At 38.0% G+C, this 21594-nt stretch overlaps 1 protein-coding gene across 1 annotated transcript in view; it reads right to left on the reverse strand.

Annotated features, from left to right (window-relative positions):
• Positions 1 to 21594, reverse strand: part of ush2a (Usher syndrome 2A (autosomal recessive, mild)) — a gene marked incomplete at its 5' end in the record, with an annotated part of 251879 nt that overhangs the window by 201901 nt on the left and 28384 nt on the right. The window contains 6 exons of the mRNA XM_079833659.1: positions 4675 to 4870; positions 6427 to 6557; positions 7376 to 7571; positions 14596 to 14689; positions 17670 to 17891; positions 20582 to 20766. Coding sequence (XP_079689785.1) covers positions 4675 to 4870; positions 6427 to 6557; positions 7376 to 7571; positions 14596 to 14689; positions 17670 to 17891; positions 20582 to 20766 — 1024 coding nt within the window. The remainder of the gene's footprint in view (positions 1 to 4674; positions 4871 to 6426; positions 6558 to 7375; positions 7572 to 14595; positions 14690 to 17669; positions 17892 to 20581; positions 20767 to 21594) is intronic.

Below are 21594 nucleotides of genomic sequence, written 5' to 3' on the forward strand. Positions count from 1 at the left end.
AAGAGGAAACCACAATCAGTGCTATTCCCAACCAGGACCCCAGGGGTACTTAAGTTTCATGTTTTGCCTTGTCAAATTTACCAAAAGCAAAACTTTTGCTTTGTTAAATTTAAAGAACTGAAAAATGTGACTGAAATATTTTTGTTGATAGGCCTCCATTGGCATTCAGTACATTTACACCCACAAGACCCATAAAAGGCATTTAAAACGTCGTTACAAAGTCCATCTCACCACAGTGACTCTACAATAATTTCACGATGCGATGACAATAGTTTTTGTGCGAAAAAAAAATCTAAATAACACCTTTATCCAACTTGTTCTTGTCTTCCGTGTGTGCCTCCACGACGCATGCGCGAGAATATGACGTTCGGACACATGACCCAGAAGCGATTTGTTTACAAGCAGATGAAGACGCGCGTATCTAAGCTGTTGAATTCTACATTGATCGTGCTTTAGGTCTCGGCGTAGTTCTCAAAATGGGGTTAAAGTGTGCATTTCATGGATTCCCGAACCCCGGCGCTACGTCATATTCTCGCGCATGAGGCACACACGGAAGACAAGAAGAGGTTGAATTTTTTTTTGCTCACAAAAACTATTGTCGTCGCATCGTAAAATTATTGTAGAGTCACTGTGGTGAGATGGACTTTGTAACGACGTTTTAAGTGCCTTTTATGGGTCTTGGGAGTGTAAATGTACTGAATGCCAATGGAGGCCTATCTGAAGCCTTTCTCAGCCATCAGCTTTCAACAAAAATATCTTCATTTGTGTTCCGAAGATGAACGGTCTTAAGGGTGTCGAACGACATGAGGGTGAGTAATTAATGACAAAATTTTCATTTTTGGGTGAACTAACCCTTTAAGTTTAATTGCAAATTCTAAATAAAAATATTTACACAAAACATCACAATAAAAAAGTTGTGACTTTATATTTGTTTTTTATTTTACATTTTATCTCACATTTACCTTTTTATTTATTTATTTATTTTATGAAAACATTACTTTCATTACATTATGTTAACAAAAATGTAAAAAAACCAAAACAAAACAAAAAAAGTCAATTTATGTGGATAACACTAGTAACAGAAAATATGTGCATATGTGCTTTCTTTTGCAGACTGCAGCAATTCATTTATCTTTCGTTCAACAAATGTTATTAAAATGTCCCTTCCCAACCACAAACCACCAACCCTGACATCTGAAATGATTTGGTTTTGGCCTTTACATCATAACCCACATCTCATAACACAATGTAGTACATAGTAAACAAATAAATAAATCTGTGAAATATTACACAAGGAATAAAAAAACGAAATTGGTAATGTCATCATTAAGTGAGCCCCTTTCCCAATGATGAATTACTCACCTCGGGCATAACACTTAATTTCTCTAAAAGGAAAATAAATAAATTAAAAGACCCAAGAAGGGGAAGGGGAAAAAGTAAAAATAACTACGAGGCTAAAAAAGAATTACAGCTCATTTGGAGACCCTAAAAAGTGGTCTACATGGAATCAAATCATATCAAGTTTTTTTAAATGTGTGCGGTGCTTATTTGAATACGCCATACATATTCCTGACAGGTAATCTATTCCTAATGTTGCTGAGCAGCGCCTACAGGGCAAACCGTTTACAGCCATAAGTACTGAGAACTCCACACTTCTCCACTGCTGTGCATTTCGCTACAGAGCTCCACTTTAATGAATTAAGATATTAATATATTGCTCCCTACCCACAGTTAAACCTCATTACAACATTATGTTAAATGCACAATGTGACACAGATGAATACCCCAATAATATCACGCCAAAGGTGCGGCAATTTGTCATTGTGCTCATGGCTTGTGGATGTTGGAAAAATGCTACGTTAACTGTGTGGCGTCCAACTGTGAATTTAAAAAGAAATGAATTGCTAACTTTTAGAACAAAGTGCAGGCAAAAATATGTAAGTGGAAACCTTAAAGCTTAAGATATTATGTTTGGTTAAATTGAAGTGCATTGGGCCAGTGTGATATGTGCATTTGACTGCCCATTGGTGCACCCATGGAGTGGGACGTGCACCAACGCAGCCCACATTTTATCAGTAATGCTTTTCTGCATAATATTCTCATACATCAACATTTCAAAGCACATTGTGTACGCAGAGTACTTTGGACGCTTGATAAATTTTGTCCTTATGAAGCTGCGGCTGGCCTCAAACGCGCTGGAGGTAATAAATTGCCTTAATCAAATCTAATTTCTGAAAAATACCTGTGGGAACTACAAACAAAGAAGCAGGTCTTGTAAGAAGCGTGAAAAATAAGGAAGACAGGGGCAGTTTATTATAATCAACTTGGCATTGAATTACAAAATTAAAATGAGGTGGCCCTTGATATCCTGGCTTAGCAATACACATGATCTTCTAAGTAACATTCTTTTGCATTTCATAAGAAAACGGTTCAAAGGTACAAAGAAGAAGAAAAAAACGGAACCGATTTATCGCAAAGGACCTGGAATGCCTGGAAAAGCTGGAAGAAAAATCCTTTTGGCTCCTGCTCATAATAAATTTGTGAAAAAACAGGGCTTTGCCAAAAAAAGAGAATTGATGGTAAACTATTGAATCATTCCATTTACATATGCAGCACAGCAGAGCGATTACTGTGTGCTTCATGTATTCATTTCAGAAATTAAAAAGTGCAGATAAGTAGCAAATTAATAATTTCTAATAATAATAAATATAGTATATATATGCCAAGTCGATTATATATATAGTATTGCATGTCAAATCGCAGGACATGCCAGCATGTCATAAAATTAAAAAAATCTAAACATCTATGTCAGTAATTAAACATCAAAAATGGTCTTTATTTGTAGGTTTTCTAAGAGGAGTACCTTCCTAAATCTGTCCTTTTTCTTGTTTTAATAATCCATGAAAAAATGCAGTTTTTCTCTGCTCGCTTCTCAACGACTGGCGCTTCCCCTCAGCACAAATTTGCTATCATTGTAAAGCGCAGTATTCCAACTTTGTGAATATTAGGGTCAGCGAATTATCGATGGCATGAGTCTGAGCCAATGAAATGTGATTTTCAAACTCATGCTGATACAAACAAATGATCTTACTCTGGTTGACTAACACATCCGAAGCGTGTGCACAAAGACGCCTCAGACAGCGCCTCAGACAGTGCATGACACATATAGTGGTGGCCAAAATTATTAGAACACATGACAGATCTGAAAATATTGACATTTTTTGCCTCCAAAACATGAATTAATTTCATAATGTTCATTAAACCTGTAGGTTGCTCTGACCCTCAAATATCAGATTAAGTGAGTCGTACTGTTTTTTTATCCACTTTTAACTTTAATATTTGGTATGTCCACCATCTTGGAGCAATTACAGCAGCACATCTCTCTGGCATAGTGTCAATATATTTCCTCTGAGAACTTCAACACTTATGTTATCCCATGCCTTCTGCAACTGAAGACAAAGCCTTTCCTTTGAATATACGATAGATCTGTCCCTTTTTTTTGAGGTCCGGACTTCGAGGGGGCCAGTCCATCGTTTTCAATGTTCCAGCAGATTCCTTCCATTCCAGGTAGTTCCAGCAATAGTTAGAAGGTTTTTTCAGGTCATTGTCCTCTTGGAAAATAAATCCAGGCCCAATAAGACGACTCCCAGATGCCAAGTGTTCTAATAATTTTGGCCACCACTTTATACACAGAATTGCAGTATTTCAAAATATCTGTCTTGGCAAGTATTCACGCAAACATCATCTGTTATGTCTTAAATGAACGTTTGGTTAACTGTTGGGGGAAAACATCTGATGTGTGACATTATATTAGATCCATGCATTACAGTAGGTATTAATATATAGGTTGTCTGTCTCATTAAAGGTATAGTTCACCCAAAAATGAAAATTCTGTCAACATTTACTTACCCTCAAGTTGTTCCAAACCTGTATGAGTTTCTTTGTTCTGCTGAACACAAAAGATGATATTTAGAAGAATGTTTGTAACAAAGCAGATAGAGCAACCATTGACTACCATAGTATTTTTTCCCCTACTATGGTAGTCAATGGTTGCTCTCTCTGCTTGGTTACAAACATTCTTCTAGATGTCGTCTTTTTAGAACAATGAAACTCATACAGGTTTGGAACAACTTGAGTAAGTAAATGATGACAGAATTTTCATTTTTGGGTGAACTATCCCTTTATTGTTAATCAAACAAGTGTGATATGGGGGAAACAAATTATATTAATTTTACTATAGATATGGGTTTTGACTTGTGCCAAATTTGGTGTTATTACCAAGGATTTTAAGGTATGGTTGCTAGGTGATTTTGTTTTGAAACCTTCAGAAAACTAATTTGTCATGCCTCAGGACCCTTTAAAATGAATTAAATTAAGTATCAATTATGATAAATTTAGACAATATAAAATGTCCCTTTTTATATTCATATACATTTCACAATAAATCTTAATGTTAATAAAAATGAAGATCATGGCTTTTCATCAACTACTTATTTATTTTGTTTATGTATTTATTTTTTGCTTTGTACATTTTATCAAGCTTGTGGGAATGAACAGAAAGAGACAGAGAGAAGGCTTGAGAGACAGAAAAAAAGAAGTTGGAGAGAGAGGAAGAAAAGGATGGGAGAAGAGAGCAAAAGAGCGATGGAGGGCGCAATGCTGCTTGATACGTACCGATTACGTTTGCTTTACACTGGCATTGACCTGAGTCCTGGTGACAGGTAATATCTGGCTGCACGGTCCCGGCGGTATTGCAGTTACAGGCGCGGCAGCCGACAGCCAGTGCCGACTGCAGCTTGTAGAATCCGTGTTGGCACTGATTGCACTGTCTGCCAGACACATGTCGCTTGCACTTACACTGCCCTCCGATCTACAGAGGAAGGAGAACGTCACGTGACCATGCTCCAATTAGTCAAGTTGAGCAGGGCAGTGTGAATGTGTGTGAGTCATGGATGGGCAGCCCTGCTCTGTCTCTACCCCCCACCCCGCCAATCCCCATTGGGCTGCTGGGATGCTTTTTATCTCCATTACATAGGACGGAGTGGTTTAGGATGGGGGAGAAGAGGTCACAACACCTGAGCTCACAAGCTGCCATTGTGCAGAGGGTCGTGTGGCTTAACAAAACGGATCTGTTCTTTGGGATGGACTGAAAGTACCAGCTGTTGTTTGAATGAATATAAGGGGAAATATTTGATACTACTGACATGAAAAGCTACCGTGATGCTGGCGGTAAAGTTCTATAAGTCAGAACTCTTAAATGTAATGCTGATATGAAAGTCAATAACAAGCCGACAAGTTGACTTTTGAGTCGACAAATTGCTATACTACTACTAAAATGATTTTAAACTACATTTTGATAATGCTTATAACATAATATAAGATAACAAAATATTCTAACATAAAATTACTTTTTATCATCTTTATGCATACTTTTTTATGATGACCTCATTCATTTATGGACTATACTGGAATATATATACTGTATATATATTTTTATCTATCACACCACAGGTTGATATAATATGTACCGGTAGCTTTTCTTGTTGGAAAAAGATAATGCATATTAAAAATACTCTCAAAATCCTGAATAATTTATCAATAATGCTAACAGGATAAAACATGAGACATAAGCTACATTAATGTCAACCATGTGCCAAGAAGACACAATAGCTACCCAGTACCTAACAGAAACAGCTTAACTAAGGGTGTAAAGCTATTAGCATATGTGAGGAAATAATCATTCTGATAATTTAAATAAGGTAACAATCTAACATGGGGCTGACCCAGCCATTGATTCTGAATTTGTCATCCAGTGTATCTATCGACATGGGTCTGTTCCTCCAAAATGCCTTTCATGATGCTAAGATAAAGGAAAAGGTGGGGGAGAATTCTCCTGAGAGAGACTCTCATGACGACACTTTTACATACTCCCTACTGATCAAAACACTGATAAATGCTGTTGTGAATACTAAAGTCCTCAGCCAATACATCAATGCAACCCTCTCGAGAGGGATTGGCCAATATCGTTATCTGAATCTACAATTCTCAAGTCTGTCACAAAGCCGGGGATCAAAGCCTCAGATGTCTTCCTTTGCATATGCACAGAGATTGCCTTGCCAGTACCGTTGCACCTCAACATTCCTGGATGTTATTTAACGTCATAAATATCAGATCAATGAGTAGGGCCATATGGAATCATATGGAGTCAGAAACGCTTACTTGTTGCAGAAATTATTATTAAATTAATACAAATATTTTATAAACGAATATAAACATGCCAAAAGCGAGGAATAAACTTGGTAAATGATGGGGCTTCAATGTCTGCTTTCTATGGGATCTGTGCAGGCCTTTTTATGAGAAGTGCAATGATGTTTGTGGATACAGTATGAATAATGTGTTTGTGTTTGTGTGCATGTCTACACTTACCGGCTCACATTCTAAACTACCATTGACGGTCCCGGCGCTGTGGCACTCGCATGGTTTGCACACGTCCTTGGCCCACAAGAGTGCACCCACCTCCCTGTAGAAAAGACTCCGACACTGCTCACAGTTCCTGCCTTTAAACCCAAAGAGAGTGAGTGAGTGTGTATGTGTGCTTGTAGGGGGAAATGGGTGGGAGTAGGGGAAATTTGATGTCAACCTATTAAAATTCAATCATATCACAGGACTATGATTTCAAATTAAAAAACTGCAGTCTTGGGAGAGGTCCGGCGAGAGTGTGTAATTTTCTAAGGTGTCCATTTTAATGTCCTCTTTCATCCCTACCTGCCACTGCGCCTGATGCCCAGCATATGAAACAATGAACCTGTTAGCATGGCCTGATTTACTTCATTAAATGTCCATCTGTTTTCGCTCTGATGCATTATTTCGATTTTTCTGCTCTGCTTTTTGATGCTTTCATTACATCACTGCTATTTCTCCAGCTGTTGTAATGAAAAATGTCTGGATTTCATACCATATTGGAAAAATACAAAATTATTTTATAAAACATAAGAAAGAAGTAGGTCCAATATGATTTTTTCAGTTATTCGACCGGGATATCTAGAGAGCAGGATGACTTTAATGGTAACAAAACTACACTACACTATATATATATATATATATATATATAAGGTTGCGGGTTCGATTCTCAAAAACGTGTGTCCATGGTTTGCAGTGTGTGTGTGTGTTCACTACTCACTACTCCTAATCTGTGTGCACTAACTTGGATGGGTTAAATGCAAAGGAAAAATTCTGCCGATGGGTTACCATACTTGGCATTCACATGCCACTTATACTTATAATTTAAAGCAGAAAGTTCTGAAATTACATTTCCAGATTTAAATTAGTTTAAATGATTACAATCTTTCTCTGAAAAAATACCATATGCTGTTACCTGTGGTGTTATGTGTACAGTTATCACACACCCCTCCACCTCCCCTGAAGTGCTCTCCAGGTTGAGGATCCAGGCTGGCGTTGTAGTGGCAGGAAGAGGCGTGGCCGTAGCACTGGCATGGGCGGCAGTTGTACGCCTGTACCTGATCTCCAGCTCTGAAGGGCTTGTCATTGAAGAGAGGAGAGCAGCGCTCACACTGTTGGAGAGAGTAAGAGATCAGAGCACATCTACATACATCATCTACATATACATTTATCAGCAATATCCAGATGCGACCTCAAGGTTCAATGGTAAAGTCCCCACAGTCACAAATAACACAATATTTCCATATGTACAAGACAGAGTAAAATCAGCTCATTTATTATAAGTGACTTTCAACAACTGAACTATTTTAATAGGACACTCTCATCGACCAAACATTTCATAATCGAAAGCGAGAGAGACGGAGAGGCAAGAGGAGAATTTTTTTTTATTGACAAAGTATTTGATTTTTGTGAACAGTCATTACAAATTACGGAGAACACGGGAGGCATCAAATGAAATTATTAAAAATGTATTATAAAAAGCAAAGGAGTCCCCAGAGAAAGCTCAAGCTGTGGCAGAGACTCGCTGTGTCAGGCTGCTGTTTGGGCAGCCGTAGTGGGCCATGAGTCCGGAGGGAATTGCAAATTCAGCGGGCTGGATGCTAGAAGAGCCAGACACAGACCACCCGCCAATACAGTCCTCTATGCCAATCAGTGGTTTGACTACACGCTACAGGGATTTGGATTTTTATTTATCACATAATGTAGTTTCAGAGCAAGTAAATATAGGTGCAACAGTTTTGGCCTTCTAAAACATAAATTAGCCTATAAAAACCACATCCCAGATATGAAAATAGATTAGAAGAAGAGTGAAGAGGGACTGAATATTTTGTTTTAGTGAGGAATACAGAACTTAAAATAATAATCAAAACGATTATAAAATGGTTTGGATTTTTTTATTTTATTTTAAGAAAACAGAAACAAACTTAAACAAAGGTAACACTTTATTATAACTTTATTTTACAGTCTTTCTTACATATTACATGTAGTTCCTATAGTAACCCTATAGTATGTACATGTAGTTAATTCGTATTACTCAGTACTTAAATGTATAATTACACTGTAACACAGACACCTTAAAATAAAGTGACATATTAGTTATACATGTTACATGTACTTACGATAGTAATAAAAGTAATGATGTATAATTACAAGCAACTAATCAAACTAACCAAACCCTGACCTTAAATTTAATATAGTTAATCAATATTACTCAGTACCTTTTTGTGTACTTGCACTGTAACAAAGTCACCTTAAAATAAAAGGGTTACACTTTATTTTAAGGTGTCATTGTAACAATGTAATTATATATTTAAGTACTGAGTAATATTTAGTAACAGCATGCACTTACTGTAGGGTTAGGGTTTGGTTTAGTTGCATGTAATTATCCATAATTTACTGTTATTACTATGGTAAGTACATGTAACATATGTAACAAGGACACTGTAAAATAAAGTGTTACTGGCAAAGTCATTTTATTCAATCAAATAGTCTGAAAACTACATAAAAAAAACTACATTACCATTTCCAAATAATTTATGTGGTCGATTAAAGTTGATCAATATGGAAAATGCAATTAAGTAGACTAATATAAACCCAGAATTTCTTCCACAAAACTAAAACCACAGAACAGAGATCAGCATACACAAGTATTGTGTGTTTTGTATTCGTCTCCAGTGTGCGAGGAGTCTGGCTCCAGTGGGAAAAGAGCCTTCATCCCGTGTGAAAGGCCTCTGTGAATGCCATGGCTAATTTCACGCTCCCTCAGGAAAGGTCTGCGCGTGGCTGCACTAGTAGCAAGCCTACAGTTAACCTTTAGCCCGTTTGAAAACACAAGGTTTTAGCAATGCATTGCCAAAAATGGCATTCTCCATCACTTATAGTCACTCTAAAAAGGACTAAATAATAAAGACTTTACTTTACACTGTCATTGTTAAATACACCGACCAGGAATAACATTATGACCACTGACAGGTGAAGTGAATAACCCTGATTTTATCTTCCTCACGGCACCTGTTAGTGGGTGGGATATATTAGGCAGCAAGTGAACATTTTCCTCAAAGTTGATGTGCAGGAAAAATGGGCAAGCGTAAGGATTTGACCAAGTTTGACAAGGGCCAGCTCTTGTGGGGTGTTCACGGTCTGCAGTGGTCAGTGTTTATCAAAAGTGGTCCAAGGAAGGAACATTGGTGAACCGGCAACAGGGTCATGGGCGGCCAAGGTTCATTGATGCACGTGGGGAGCGAAGGCTGGCCCGTGTGGCCCGATCAAACAGACAAGTTACTGTAGCTCCAATTGCTCAAGAAGTTAATGCTGGTTCTGACAGAAAGGTGTCAGAAAACACAGTGCATCACAGTTTGTTGCATATGGGGCTGCATAGCCGCAGACCAGTCAGGGTGCCCATGCTGACCCCTGTCCACCACCGAAAGCGCCAACAGGGGGCACGTGAGCATCAGAACTGGACCACAGAGTAATAGTTGAAGGTAACCTGGTCTGATGAATCACATTTTCTTTTACATCATGTGGATGGCCAGGTGTGTGTGCGTCGCTTACCTAGGAAACACATGGCACCAGGATGCACTATGGGAAGAAGGCAAGCCGGTGGAGGCAGTGTGATGCTTTGGACAATGTTCTGCTGGGAAACATTGGGTCCTGTCATCCATGTACCATCCATGACTTGGCCTCCAAATTCCCCAGATCTCGATCCAATCGAGCATCTGTGGGATGTGCTGAACAAAAAAGTCTGATCCATGGAGGCCCAACCTCGCAACTTACAGGACTTAAAGGATCTGCTGCTAATATCTTGGTGCTAGATACACCTTCAGGGGTCTAGTGGTGTCCATGCCTTGATGGATCATGGCTGTTTTGGCAGCAAAAGTGGGACCAACACAATTTTAGAAAGGTGGTCATAATGTTAAGCCTGATTGGTGAATGTTACATATACTTACCTTAGTAATAACAGTAAATGATGCATAATTACATGCAACTAACCCTCAACCAAACCTTAATCCTACCCTAACCCTATAGTAAGTAAGTACATGTAGTTAATTCATATTACTCAGTACTTAAATATATAATTACACTGTAACAATGACACCTTAAAATAAAGTGTAACCTTAGAATCTATTAAACCAAACTACACTGAAGCTATTTAAGGGGGCAATAATAATAAAAAACATTACAAAAATATTACTGCTGTCATCTTAATAGGGTGGCATATACTGCATATTTATATATTAGGGTGACAGCATTAAACTAACTGAAATATTTACACTAAATACAACTAATTAAAACTAAATATGCACTACCTTTTATAATGTCAAAAACAGAGATGAAAAACAGTATATTATACTAAATATTTACTTATACTCATACACATGCATTTTTTTTTTGTGAATCATTTCATTCAGGTGGTTCAGATAAATCAAATGGTTCACAAATGGTGGACATGAGTCTTTCAGACAAATTAATTCACTAATATGAATGCTATTTATGAAAGAGTGAACAGTGCAGAAGAGCATTCACGAGTTTTACACTTACAAATAAGTCAGATAGAATAAATGGTACGCGTTTTTGGCCCGTCCCGAACCTAGAATTTCCCCCCGTATTCCTGGCTGTAGTAGGAACAAGCCAAGAATGGGGAGTCTGGGTGGTGGAGGGATGCTTTAAACTGTTGAAGAATGTCGGTGAGTCGACTGTGTATATATATATATATATATATATATATATATATATAGGCTTCTGGTAATTGTTGTTTGGATAGATCATTTGAATGTGCTCCTCCCGAACTTTGTTAATAAAACATAGTTTCGAGTATTCAGTTAGTAGCGTCACCACTTTTACACAGCTACAACCCATCATGTGTTGAGTTGTAGTAGAGGACTAATTTCTCTCTATGCTGGTAATTAGGATCTGGCCTCAACGGCCTAGAAGACACACACATACACACTCTTACACAGAGATGGAAAATGAGGATTTGTTAATAGAAATTGTCTGAATGGTTTCTGAGGGATGAATGCGGTGGAATGTGGCCTTAACAGGACACATCAAAACGCTCTCTGTGGAATGTGAATGACCTACGTCACATACATGTGAACTCCAACACTGCTTTCCTAACTGAGTGACAATCATATCAGTCAATGCGCACAAGGAAGTATATTACAAGGAAGCAAACATTAGTAGGGCCAGCCTAGATCTGTGTCTCAGAGCTAGTAAGCAAACACAGCAGATAGCTCCGGGGCAGGCGACGGTCCCTCCTCGAAGCCAGGTGTTTGGGTCTAGGGGCGTTTAGGGCGGTGAGACAACTCATATTTACCATATTTACACACACACACACACACACACACACACACACACACACACACACTTTTCAGCATCTACATGTTAGATGTGGCCCTTGTTTGTTTCGGTGAAAACAACAACAGTAGCAGCAGAAGAGAGAGTGTGCCGTGTCTGGCCTTGAATAATGCATGACATCTGGTGAATAATTTAAATCACCAAACATCAGGTTTAAAAGTTTAATCCTGGGACTTGCTCCCAATGTTCAGAATTATATGCAGTGATCTGGACAGCGCAGACTCTCAATAGGAAGAACGGTGCGGAGATTCCAGAGAGGAATGGAGAACTTGGAGAATACTGAAAAGACTATGAGGTTTTATTTTAGCAAAAGCAGTTGTTCAAATACAGAACATTTAAACCTAACTACATTTTCACACGGTCTCCCCTAAATGGTCCTTTCTCTCATATGTAGTGTCAGAAGGTCTGATTCTTTCTAGTAAATCCTAAACAAGTGGACAACAATATTTGTATACAATATTTTTCTCTATCATATGTAGAGATTAATTTTAGTGAATCAGTTTAAATGGACTCTAGAAATGGATTTAAAATGGATTCTAGTGAACTGCTATACCCCCAAAATGGTTCCTTCTTTTAAATGTGCCGTCAGAGAGTCTGGATTATTATAGTGAATTAAAACACCCTAAATTTTATCCTCTTCTCATATGTAACAGGTCTGATTTGTTGTAGTAAATCAGTTCATCCTAAACGGTCCCGTCTCTCATATGTAACGTTAAATTCCTTCCATTAACCCTTTGGGGAACTTCATTTATGGGTCACACTCAGGACCTTCGGGTCAAAAAGGACCCGGAGGGCGGGATTAAGATAAAAAAGATTTGATTAAAATCAATGAAATATATTTTTGTTCAATAATATTTTTTCGTTTCTTTTTTGGTGTTTTGAGATTATTTTATGATTTATAATTAATATTTATGCAATAATTATGACCCATTTTTTCCCCATTGAATATAATAAAAAAATGTATTTATATATATATATATATATATATATATATATATATATATATATATATATATATATATATATATATATATATATATATATATATATAATTTTATTTTTATTTTTATTAAAGCTGTATTTAATTTTAGAGTCAAGCCTAGGCCTCATGAAAGCAATTTTTAAAATTAGATCGGTGCCATCCGGTAGACACACTGAACATTTTTATCATGCAATAGCACATTTTTACCACTATAGTGGATCTTACGTTTTATTAAAAAAAAATTAAAAATTGTAGCTTCATCGGAATGGTCCGAAACTTGGTGACTTTATTGGTACTTGGTATATGAACACCCAAAAAATTTGGAGACAGGATTTGAAAAGTCTAAGTGGTCGTAAAAAAAATAGTCACACTCAGGACCTTCGCGTCAAAAATGACCCCCATAGGAAATGAATGGGAAATTAGTTTTTTTGTGCATACAATTTACAAATCAGCCAGAATGCAGAAAAAAAGGACTCAACAGTGAAGGGGTGAATCTCTAAAACATTAAGAGAACAAAACAGACAAAAAAACTCACACACACACACAAATTAACGCATGCCATTCCAAAAGCTAATTGTGTTTTTGTGTGTGTATGTATGAGTTTTTTTTGTCTGTTTTGCACTATTGATGTTTTAGAGATTCACCCCTTCACTGTTGAGTCCTTTTTTTCTGCATCCTGGCTGCTTTGTAGATTGTATGCACAAAAAAACTCTGTATTTTCATATTTTTGCCAATTTCCCCATTTCCAATGGGGGTCATTTTTGACCCGAAGGTCCTGAGTGTGACTATTTTTTGTACGACCACTTAGACTTTTCAAATCCTGTCCCCAATTGTTTTGGGTGTTCAAATACCAAGTACCAATAAAGTCACCAAGTTTCGGACCATTCCGATGAAGCTACTATTTTTGTTTTTTAATTATAAAACGCTTCGGGTAATTTTTGACCCGAAGTACCCCAGAGGGTTAAATCAATTTGTCCTAAATGGGCCTCTCTATCATATGTATAAACATATGATTTATTTTAGTGAATCACTTTGCCTAAAAAAGGCCCTTTAGATGTCTGATTCTTTCTAGTGAATTGATTTACCCTAAAAATGGCCCCTTATCTCAAATGCTTCATTATAGTGAAATAGTTTGGACTAAAAAAAAAAAAAACACGTCTCACAAATTTCAAACCAGAAACGCCAATGCATTCTAGTGATTCAGTTCTCCCTAATCTCTCTTATATGTAGCATTGAACAGTTTATTCGAATGGTTCATGGACATTTCTTTTTTTTCTTTTTTTTTAAATGCCCTTCATGGTATTTTAGGTCTAAAACTACAGCTTGACTGTAGCTTAAATACTTTAAATTATGATAATCTTGGCAAACTACAGTTTCAAAGTAGCTTCTCAACACTGGTGAGCCATGGCATTCCTGAAAGTGTGAAAACTGGAGCCGTGTCATCAGAGCTTTCCCTGAGATATAATTACCTTTGCTGGACTCATCATCAAGACACCCAGGGGCTGATGGGACAGGGCGATTAGAGCATTGCTGCCCACAAAACCACTTCCTTCTCTCTTTCCCCTTTTCTTTTTTACCCTTCTTCTAGCTCTTTTCATCAGGAAACTGGAGATGTGCGGGAATGATCTCTCTGTCTCTTGTTTTCCTCCTGCTCTCTTGCTCGCTCTCTCTCTCTCACTGCTTTTTTCCTGTCATTCCGTTAAGGCCTATTTTTGAGAGTGCTGTTCATTAAGGAGGACTCTTGCACGTCATTAAAGGGAAGTGGTTAATTAAAAGGGGGCCTCCCCTGCGGGACTCACATTAGCTCCATGTGTGTGGCTCTCTGGGAGGCAGGCGCAGCGGTACGGACTCACGCTAGTGTCACAGCTGTCTGCATGGCCATGGCACTCGCACCTAAGGGGACAAAGAAACACAATTAGAACCCATATCCTTCAAGGTAAAGGGATAGTTCACCCAAAAATTTATATTCTGTCATCATTTACTCACCCTCAAGTTGTTCCAAACTTATGAATTTATTTCTTCTACTGAACACATGAAAAGATATTTTGAATAATGTCGGTAACCAAACAGTTGATGGACCCTATTGACTTCCATAGTATTTTTTTCCATCGTACTATGGAAGTCAATGGGGTCCATCAACTGTCTGGTTACCAACATACTTCAAAATTTCTTCTTTTGTGTTCAACAGAAGAAAGAAACTCATACAGGTTTGGACCAACTTGAGGGTGAGTAAATTATGACAAAATCTTTACTTTTGGGTTAACTATCCCTTTAAAGGGAGCAACCTGTATAGGGTGAGATCAAGGAAACATGAACTGATGATGCAGATATGATTTGTTCATGTTGCACAAAATGCTATGTTTAAAAGTACATGATTTTTTAAGTAAGCATGAAATGATGAGAAAAACACATTTTCTTCCATAATGTGACGTATTTCTAAATTAAATAGGATATTTACATTTTACACTTGGGGTGTGACGAGATCTCATGCCACGAGATTTCGCGAGATTAAAATGTGACGAGATTTCTCTTCGAGTGAAAAGCTGTCTTGTGGTATCGCCATGACGGAGCATGAAGGTGAAATTAGCCATAGAATACGCCACCGCTACGTTTACATTACATCAGCCACTGTCGTTTTGCTTTTTTATAGAAATAAAAACATTTAATTCAGTTGGAATACGGTCTCATCGATTGTAAACTCTTGTAAACGTCTGCTCTGCACTGGTGCGACTGCGTCTGAGCTGCAGGAATCACAGTTCATTGATCATGTGACGAGAGTAAGGTGAGATCCGAAGTTCTGGAAGCTCATAATTCATGTACAGTAAGGTCTGAAGAGTCTCATGTGAAATTATACAGGAGAGAAGCCAGTTAGTTGAGTTTGTTTGTTAAAGTGCTTGTATATTGTTGTCTTTCAATGCGTATGATAATTAATTCTCAGAAAGTAGAACTGAAATCACATTCATTACACAATGATTAGTTAAAGCATTTCAAAATGCACCTGCAGACTATTTTTCCAGTCATGAATTTTGTTATAGAGGAAATCTCATCTCGTTCTCGTGAACCTAGTCTCGTCTCGTGAGCTAAGTGTCTCGTCACACCCCTATTTTACACACAAAAATAAATAAAAAAAGATATGATTTTATACTGTGGGAATTGATTGGCTGAGAAATAAGAGGACTTGATGATGTCAGTATAAAGGAAAGTTGTTTTAGGCAGGAGAGATACTGCATTTTGATGGTTTTTTTTAAATAACATGTAATGAAGAATCTGCCATAATAAGACCAAGAACATGTATTAAAATGTAAATGCCACTTAGATTTCATTTATGTCAAATCATTTGAATCAGTGTTCATCTTAAATTTATTGGAGAAAAAAAATCCAAGTGTACAATTTTCATTTTTTTCAGGCCACTTGGAAATATGTAGCAAGTTTCAACAAATCAACAGGGTCAGCAACGTCAACGGTTCCTGACAAAATCTTTCTCTTCATTTTTCACATTCTCTAGATCTTTCCATCAGTCTTCCATTCCTTTATTCTCTCTGTGCATGGCTAATAGGACTTTCGCATTCAACATTTATAAATGCCAGAGGAAATATCAACGGTGTGTCGTAATGTACAACAGCAGACCTGACAGGTCTCCATCAGACAGAACACGCACCTGCAGGTCACCGCTTTAATTATTCATTCTCAAGGGCCCTTATTCGACATTATCATCAACCCATCTTTACACGGCTCACTCTAAAAGCAGCTCCCTTCACCTCCGTTGCTCAAACAAACAGCCTAACAAGCAAACAAGAGAGGAGGAGAGTGGAAAAGAAAGAGGGCTGTCATTATTGCTGGAGGTTATTACAGTATGAGCGTAAAGCAAACGCTAATGCTCCCAGACACAGCTTGACACCCTGTCAGAATACCTCAAAGGCTGAATTTACGCACATTTTAGTCCCCAAACACACATACATCCTCTTCTCAGCCTCTCACGGGTTTGAACTGTCAGTCTCCCTAAGGGGGTGAATCCACTACTGTTTACTCTCTGCCTTTGTTTCTCCGGCGAAGCTGTTGCGATGCCTCAGAGAGCAAAAGAAGAGAGCCGTACAGGAAAAAAAAGAGTGAGAAAAGGCGGGGAGGATGGGGGACACCTCTGAATGTCAGAGGATGATGAGATTTCACAGTCTCTAAATCTCGATTTCGTCTGTGCCAGTTTAACTAGCTCTTAATTAAAGTTGCCTTCTCTCGCTCACTCAGACATACTCGCACAGCGAGAGCGAGCCAAGTTACAGCTGCCTGCATAATGACATAATTACCATAGTCGTAAGAACAGTGGCTGTTTAATGTCTGAAGGTATACATGGATATAACACCATGTCTCTGCTTCTGAAGAGACTAAAGAACAGATTCGACATCCTTGAGAGACGCAGATGAACATTTCAGACTGATTAGCTGCTTCCCTGAAGCCTCCAAGAAGAAGAACACAAGTTCCCCTGCCAGTGATTTCCAAATGTGGCATCCCCACTGTAATTACAAGACCATTAACCGGAAGTCAAAATCTGTGTTAAACATGGCATTACTCTCCGCGGCTAATAACAGACATGTCATAGATCCCCCAGTTGTGTCAAACTAGCAAACATCATTTGTCTACCATCTCCACTTGGTCTTGAACCTAAAAAGCCTTTCAATTTATCAAAGTCTGAATTATCCTGCCATATCCGCCTACTGATTTTCTCATCAAACACGGAAATCCAATCAAATTAAAACAAAGTCCACAAATGTATGTCAAATTTAGTTACTGGAAGCGTTAATCAGTGCGAAAAGGGGCGATTGTGTCAGGTGATGTGCGATTGGGGTTGACAGGTGTCGGAATGCTGCTGGTCACGAACCTGCCGCTAATGGTGATCTCGTCCACGGCGTAGTAGCGATGGCGGAAAGGAACTGTGGCATCTTGGGTGTGGTACTGGCCGTGGAGGTGGATTCTCACGTGTGTGGCTCTCACAAACTCTTGTAGGGCGGCACTGTTGTAGAAGTCGTTGTAGCCCGGTCGCAGGTTCGGCTCGGGTGTTAGCATGCTGAAGGTGATATTTCCGCGGGAGAAAGGTATGTCACTGAAACAAAAGACAAACGAAAAACTCAATTTAGGTTGAAATTGTTAAAAGAGTATACAGGCTCCCTATAAAGCAGTGGTTCTCAATCAGAGCGTCAGGACCCACTAGGGCAACTTTGCATGCTTCCAATGAGGCCGCAAAATGGCTTAAAATGAGTTAATATTAGACAAAACAAGCTTTAAAATAACCCAACACCGCTAAAAATTACATTTTAATTTGTTTCCCCAGTCTTGGACAACCTAGATAGTTTATATGAGGGAATTTTTAAAGCGTGATTTCCAGACCTGGAAAAGTCATAGGAATTTTGAAGTTGCAAAGCTCTAAAATTAACAGGCAAAAAACTCTAACCGCAAGCAATAAAAAGCATCCCATAATCACAACAACAACAAAAAATGAAAAAAGTAATGTAATTTCATTTGTCATAGAAGGTATGAACCCTGAATTTTTTTTTGTTCTTGACATGTCTTGAATTATGGAGTTGAATTCATTACATTTTAACTGTTTATTATTTGTTTATTTATTTATTTTGAAATATATTGCCCTTCCTCGCTTCTGTCATAAAAAAAAGGTTGAAAACAAGTTTGTCATTCCAGCAGAAATATGTTAGTTTACATAGACGAATATTTAAATATTTACTTGGACAATGGGGGTCTTGGAGACAAAAAAGACCAAAAAAAAAAAAGGTTGAGAACCAATGCTTCAAAGAAATGTACTTAATTTACTAAACTTTTATGATTTTCTTTCTTCTGTAGAACACAAAGAAGAAAGAAATGTTGAAGACTGAACTGACCGTATATTTTATAAAATGCAAGTAAATGGAAATACTGGCTCTCAATCTCTAAAATGACAAAAAAAGCCTATAAATGTTGACCCTGAGTCATACGATAGCAGAGACCCAAATTTTGTTTGTTGCTTAATTGTAGTGCACATATATGCCACACGTCATATGAGAAACAATTTCTTTATAATTTTTGATGTTTTTAAATGACCAGATTCATTTTCGTTATATGGAAAAGAGCGGCCAGTGTAATTCTTCAACGATTCTCTTTGGAAGAAAGTAAGCCTTGCAGGCATGTTTTGAAATGATATGAAGATGAGTAAATGATGACATAGTTATCATTTTTGGGTGAACTAAGCGCTTTAAAGTGTTACAAACAGAAAATGTACCCTATATTATCTGACTGACTTGTAAAAAAAAAAGAAGAAAAAAATTATAATCCTGCATCTCAAGCTTTGAATGTGTGAGTGATTGAAAGAGACCGAGAACTTCAAGTTTTGACATAGCCGGGTAACACATTGTCAGGTTGAAAATGAAACATGTCACAAGCTACTGAAATGAACAAACATCAAAGAAATTGGAAAAGCAAAGGTCTTTCCTTTGCATCTCAGAACTACTGAGAGGAAAATTCACTAATACAGATTTAAAATATAGTTTAGTGGTACAGGGTTTGAAAGGGTGATTTCTCAAAGGGCAGGAATAAATGGGGTGAATGAGAGAGTTCTCAAAGTCTTTCCAGGGGCAGAACAGGTATAGCCCCTGCTGCATTATTCACTCTCAAGAAAGATCCACAGAGCGCTTCTGCATGTTCAAGCCCTAATGCTGGTAGACTTATCCAGGACAAACCTGTGTGAAGAAAGTCTTTTGTCGCAATCTCTCTCTCTTTTTCCATCTACCTTTGCTCTCTGTGTCTCTCTCTCCCCACATACTCTGATGTGACATGTCTGAAGAGTCTAAGTGCAGACCCTTATGCCATTGGGTCTAAGATTTTGTTTGTAAACTTAAATATTTGGACAAGTAAAGTGGTGAAACATCTGGCCAGTAAAACCAAATTTAGCAGAAAGCATAGCCTACATTTTCAAATATATTCATCATAAGCCAACTTAAAATGTAGTGTGATGTTATGTAGACCAGTGGTTCTCAACATTTTTTTACTCTAAGGCTTCCCCATATAGCTTTTTTTAAATCATCAGAAACTTGGAGTATTGAGATATTAAATAATTAAGCATGATTCATAAAGTGATTCAAGAAAGAACAAAAAACTGTTGAGTGGGGAAGATGTTTTAAGTTTACTTATTGATTTTATGTGTTTTAGAGCATTTATAATTTGATTATTTTATTAATAATAATACATTAATTTAAATATATTCAAGGCATTCTGCGGCACACTTGGAAGTTTAGAAGTTTAGATGACTTTCACTAATCATTTTTTGAGGGTCAATTATGCATGTTTCTGTATATGTACCGTCAAAAAAGACACATGAACCGTAGTGTATCATCATAAATAGTTACGATAACCCTCTCAGCCCGAGCCCATTAAAAAATAACTGTCCTCATTTTCTCTGTTGTCTGCATGTGAAACCAGGTGCTTGTGTGGTCCATAACAGCTAAGTATCTCTGCTGTCTTGATTGCAGCCAAGGACAGCAGAGATCAGATCTGGGCAGCCTGGACTGCAGCCAAGAGCAGCATTTTCCTCCCTATTCTCCTCCTAGATCCTCCAAAAGCTCCTAGACTCCCACTAAACGACAATCCACTGCTTTTATCAAAGTGGGAACTTGTCTCAACTCACTTTGATACAGCTTACCTGGCAGGAATCATTTGTTCAAGGACTGTTATCAGATTCAGAAGCGCCTGTGGATGGACTAACAGACATATAGAGCGCATGTGTGTGTGTGTGTGTGTATACAGTACCTGGGCAACTGTAGGCAGTTTACAGAATCAGGACGATCCAAAGGCCCGTTATCCTCCATCCCAAAGTAGCTGCAGTTCTTGGCCAGGAACTGCCAGTCCTTCCATTCTGAGTTCCTGATCGTCTTCCTTTGAATGCGGACCGCTTCGGGCTGAGCGTTGAGGAATTGGAGAATCACGTAGAAAACCTGTAAAGGAAGCATGCAAAATTGACAGAGGGTGAAATATGCATGAAATACTAAACAGCAATGGATTATCTATTATCTGCACAGCAACAGTCAATGCTCCGCTGCCTCCTAAAGCACGCCGGCGCTTTGAAGAACAGCTTGAAGCACCGCTTTACTCTTCCCTCTCTCCCTCTGTGGCTTCATTTTGAGGAGTTTGTCGAGAAACTGGTTGCAGCTTTGACTAAGTGGACACTTCAAAGTCTGTGTGGTGGTGTGTTTTATCTGGTATTGAGAGGAGAGACTGAGGCAGAGCTGCATAAATCCTCTACTTCTTTACAGCTGGACTCTCTGCTCGGCTTGGCTTAGCCACATGGATGACTGAGCGACTCACTCAGACACACACAAAGGACTTTAGGTCGGCTTTAGTGTATTCAAATGGAAAAGACGCTACCCAGTGTCTGGATTTGAGAAAGCAGCCACACAAATAGACAACGGCGGGTTGAAGCTTACTTTAAATCAGTGGTTATCAACCAAGGGCCGGGGGCCACTATGGGGCCTCTGCAAACTTCCAGGGGCACTCCATTAAGTCTAAAAATGATTTCAATTTAGTTATATTAATTATAATACTAAAAAACTGTACAAATAAAAACGTGCAACATTAAACTGACATATTTTTGAGTCAAAAAGGTTGAGAACCACTGCTTCAAACCCAAAATATATTAATATCAAGTTAAACTAACGTTAAAGCATATTGTGTCTTGGCTCTTGATGCTCTGTAAACTAAATTAATATCAAGACAAACAAACTATAAACCCTAATAAACATTCTGGTCTTCTAAATGCACAGCAT

This window comes from Gobio gobio, assembly GCF_949357685.1.
Source record: "Gobio gobio genome assembly, chromosome: 13".
In the NCBI taxonomy this organism is placed as follows: Eukaryota; Metazoa; Chordata; class Actinopteri; order Cypriniformes; family Gobionidae; genus Gobio; species Gobio gobio.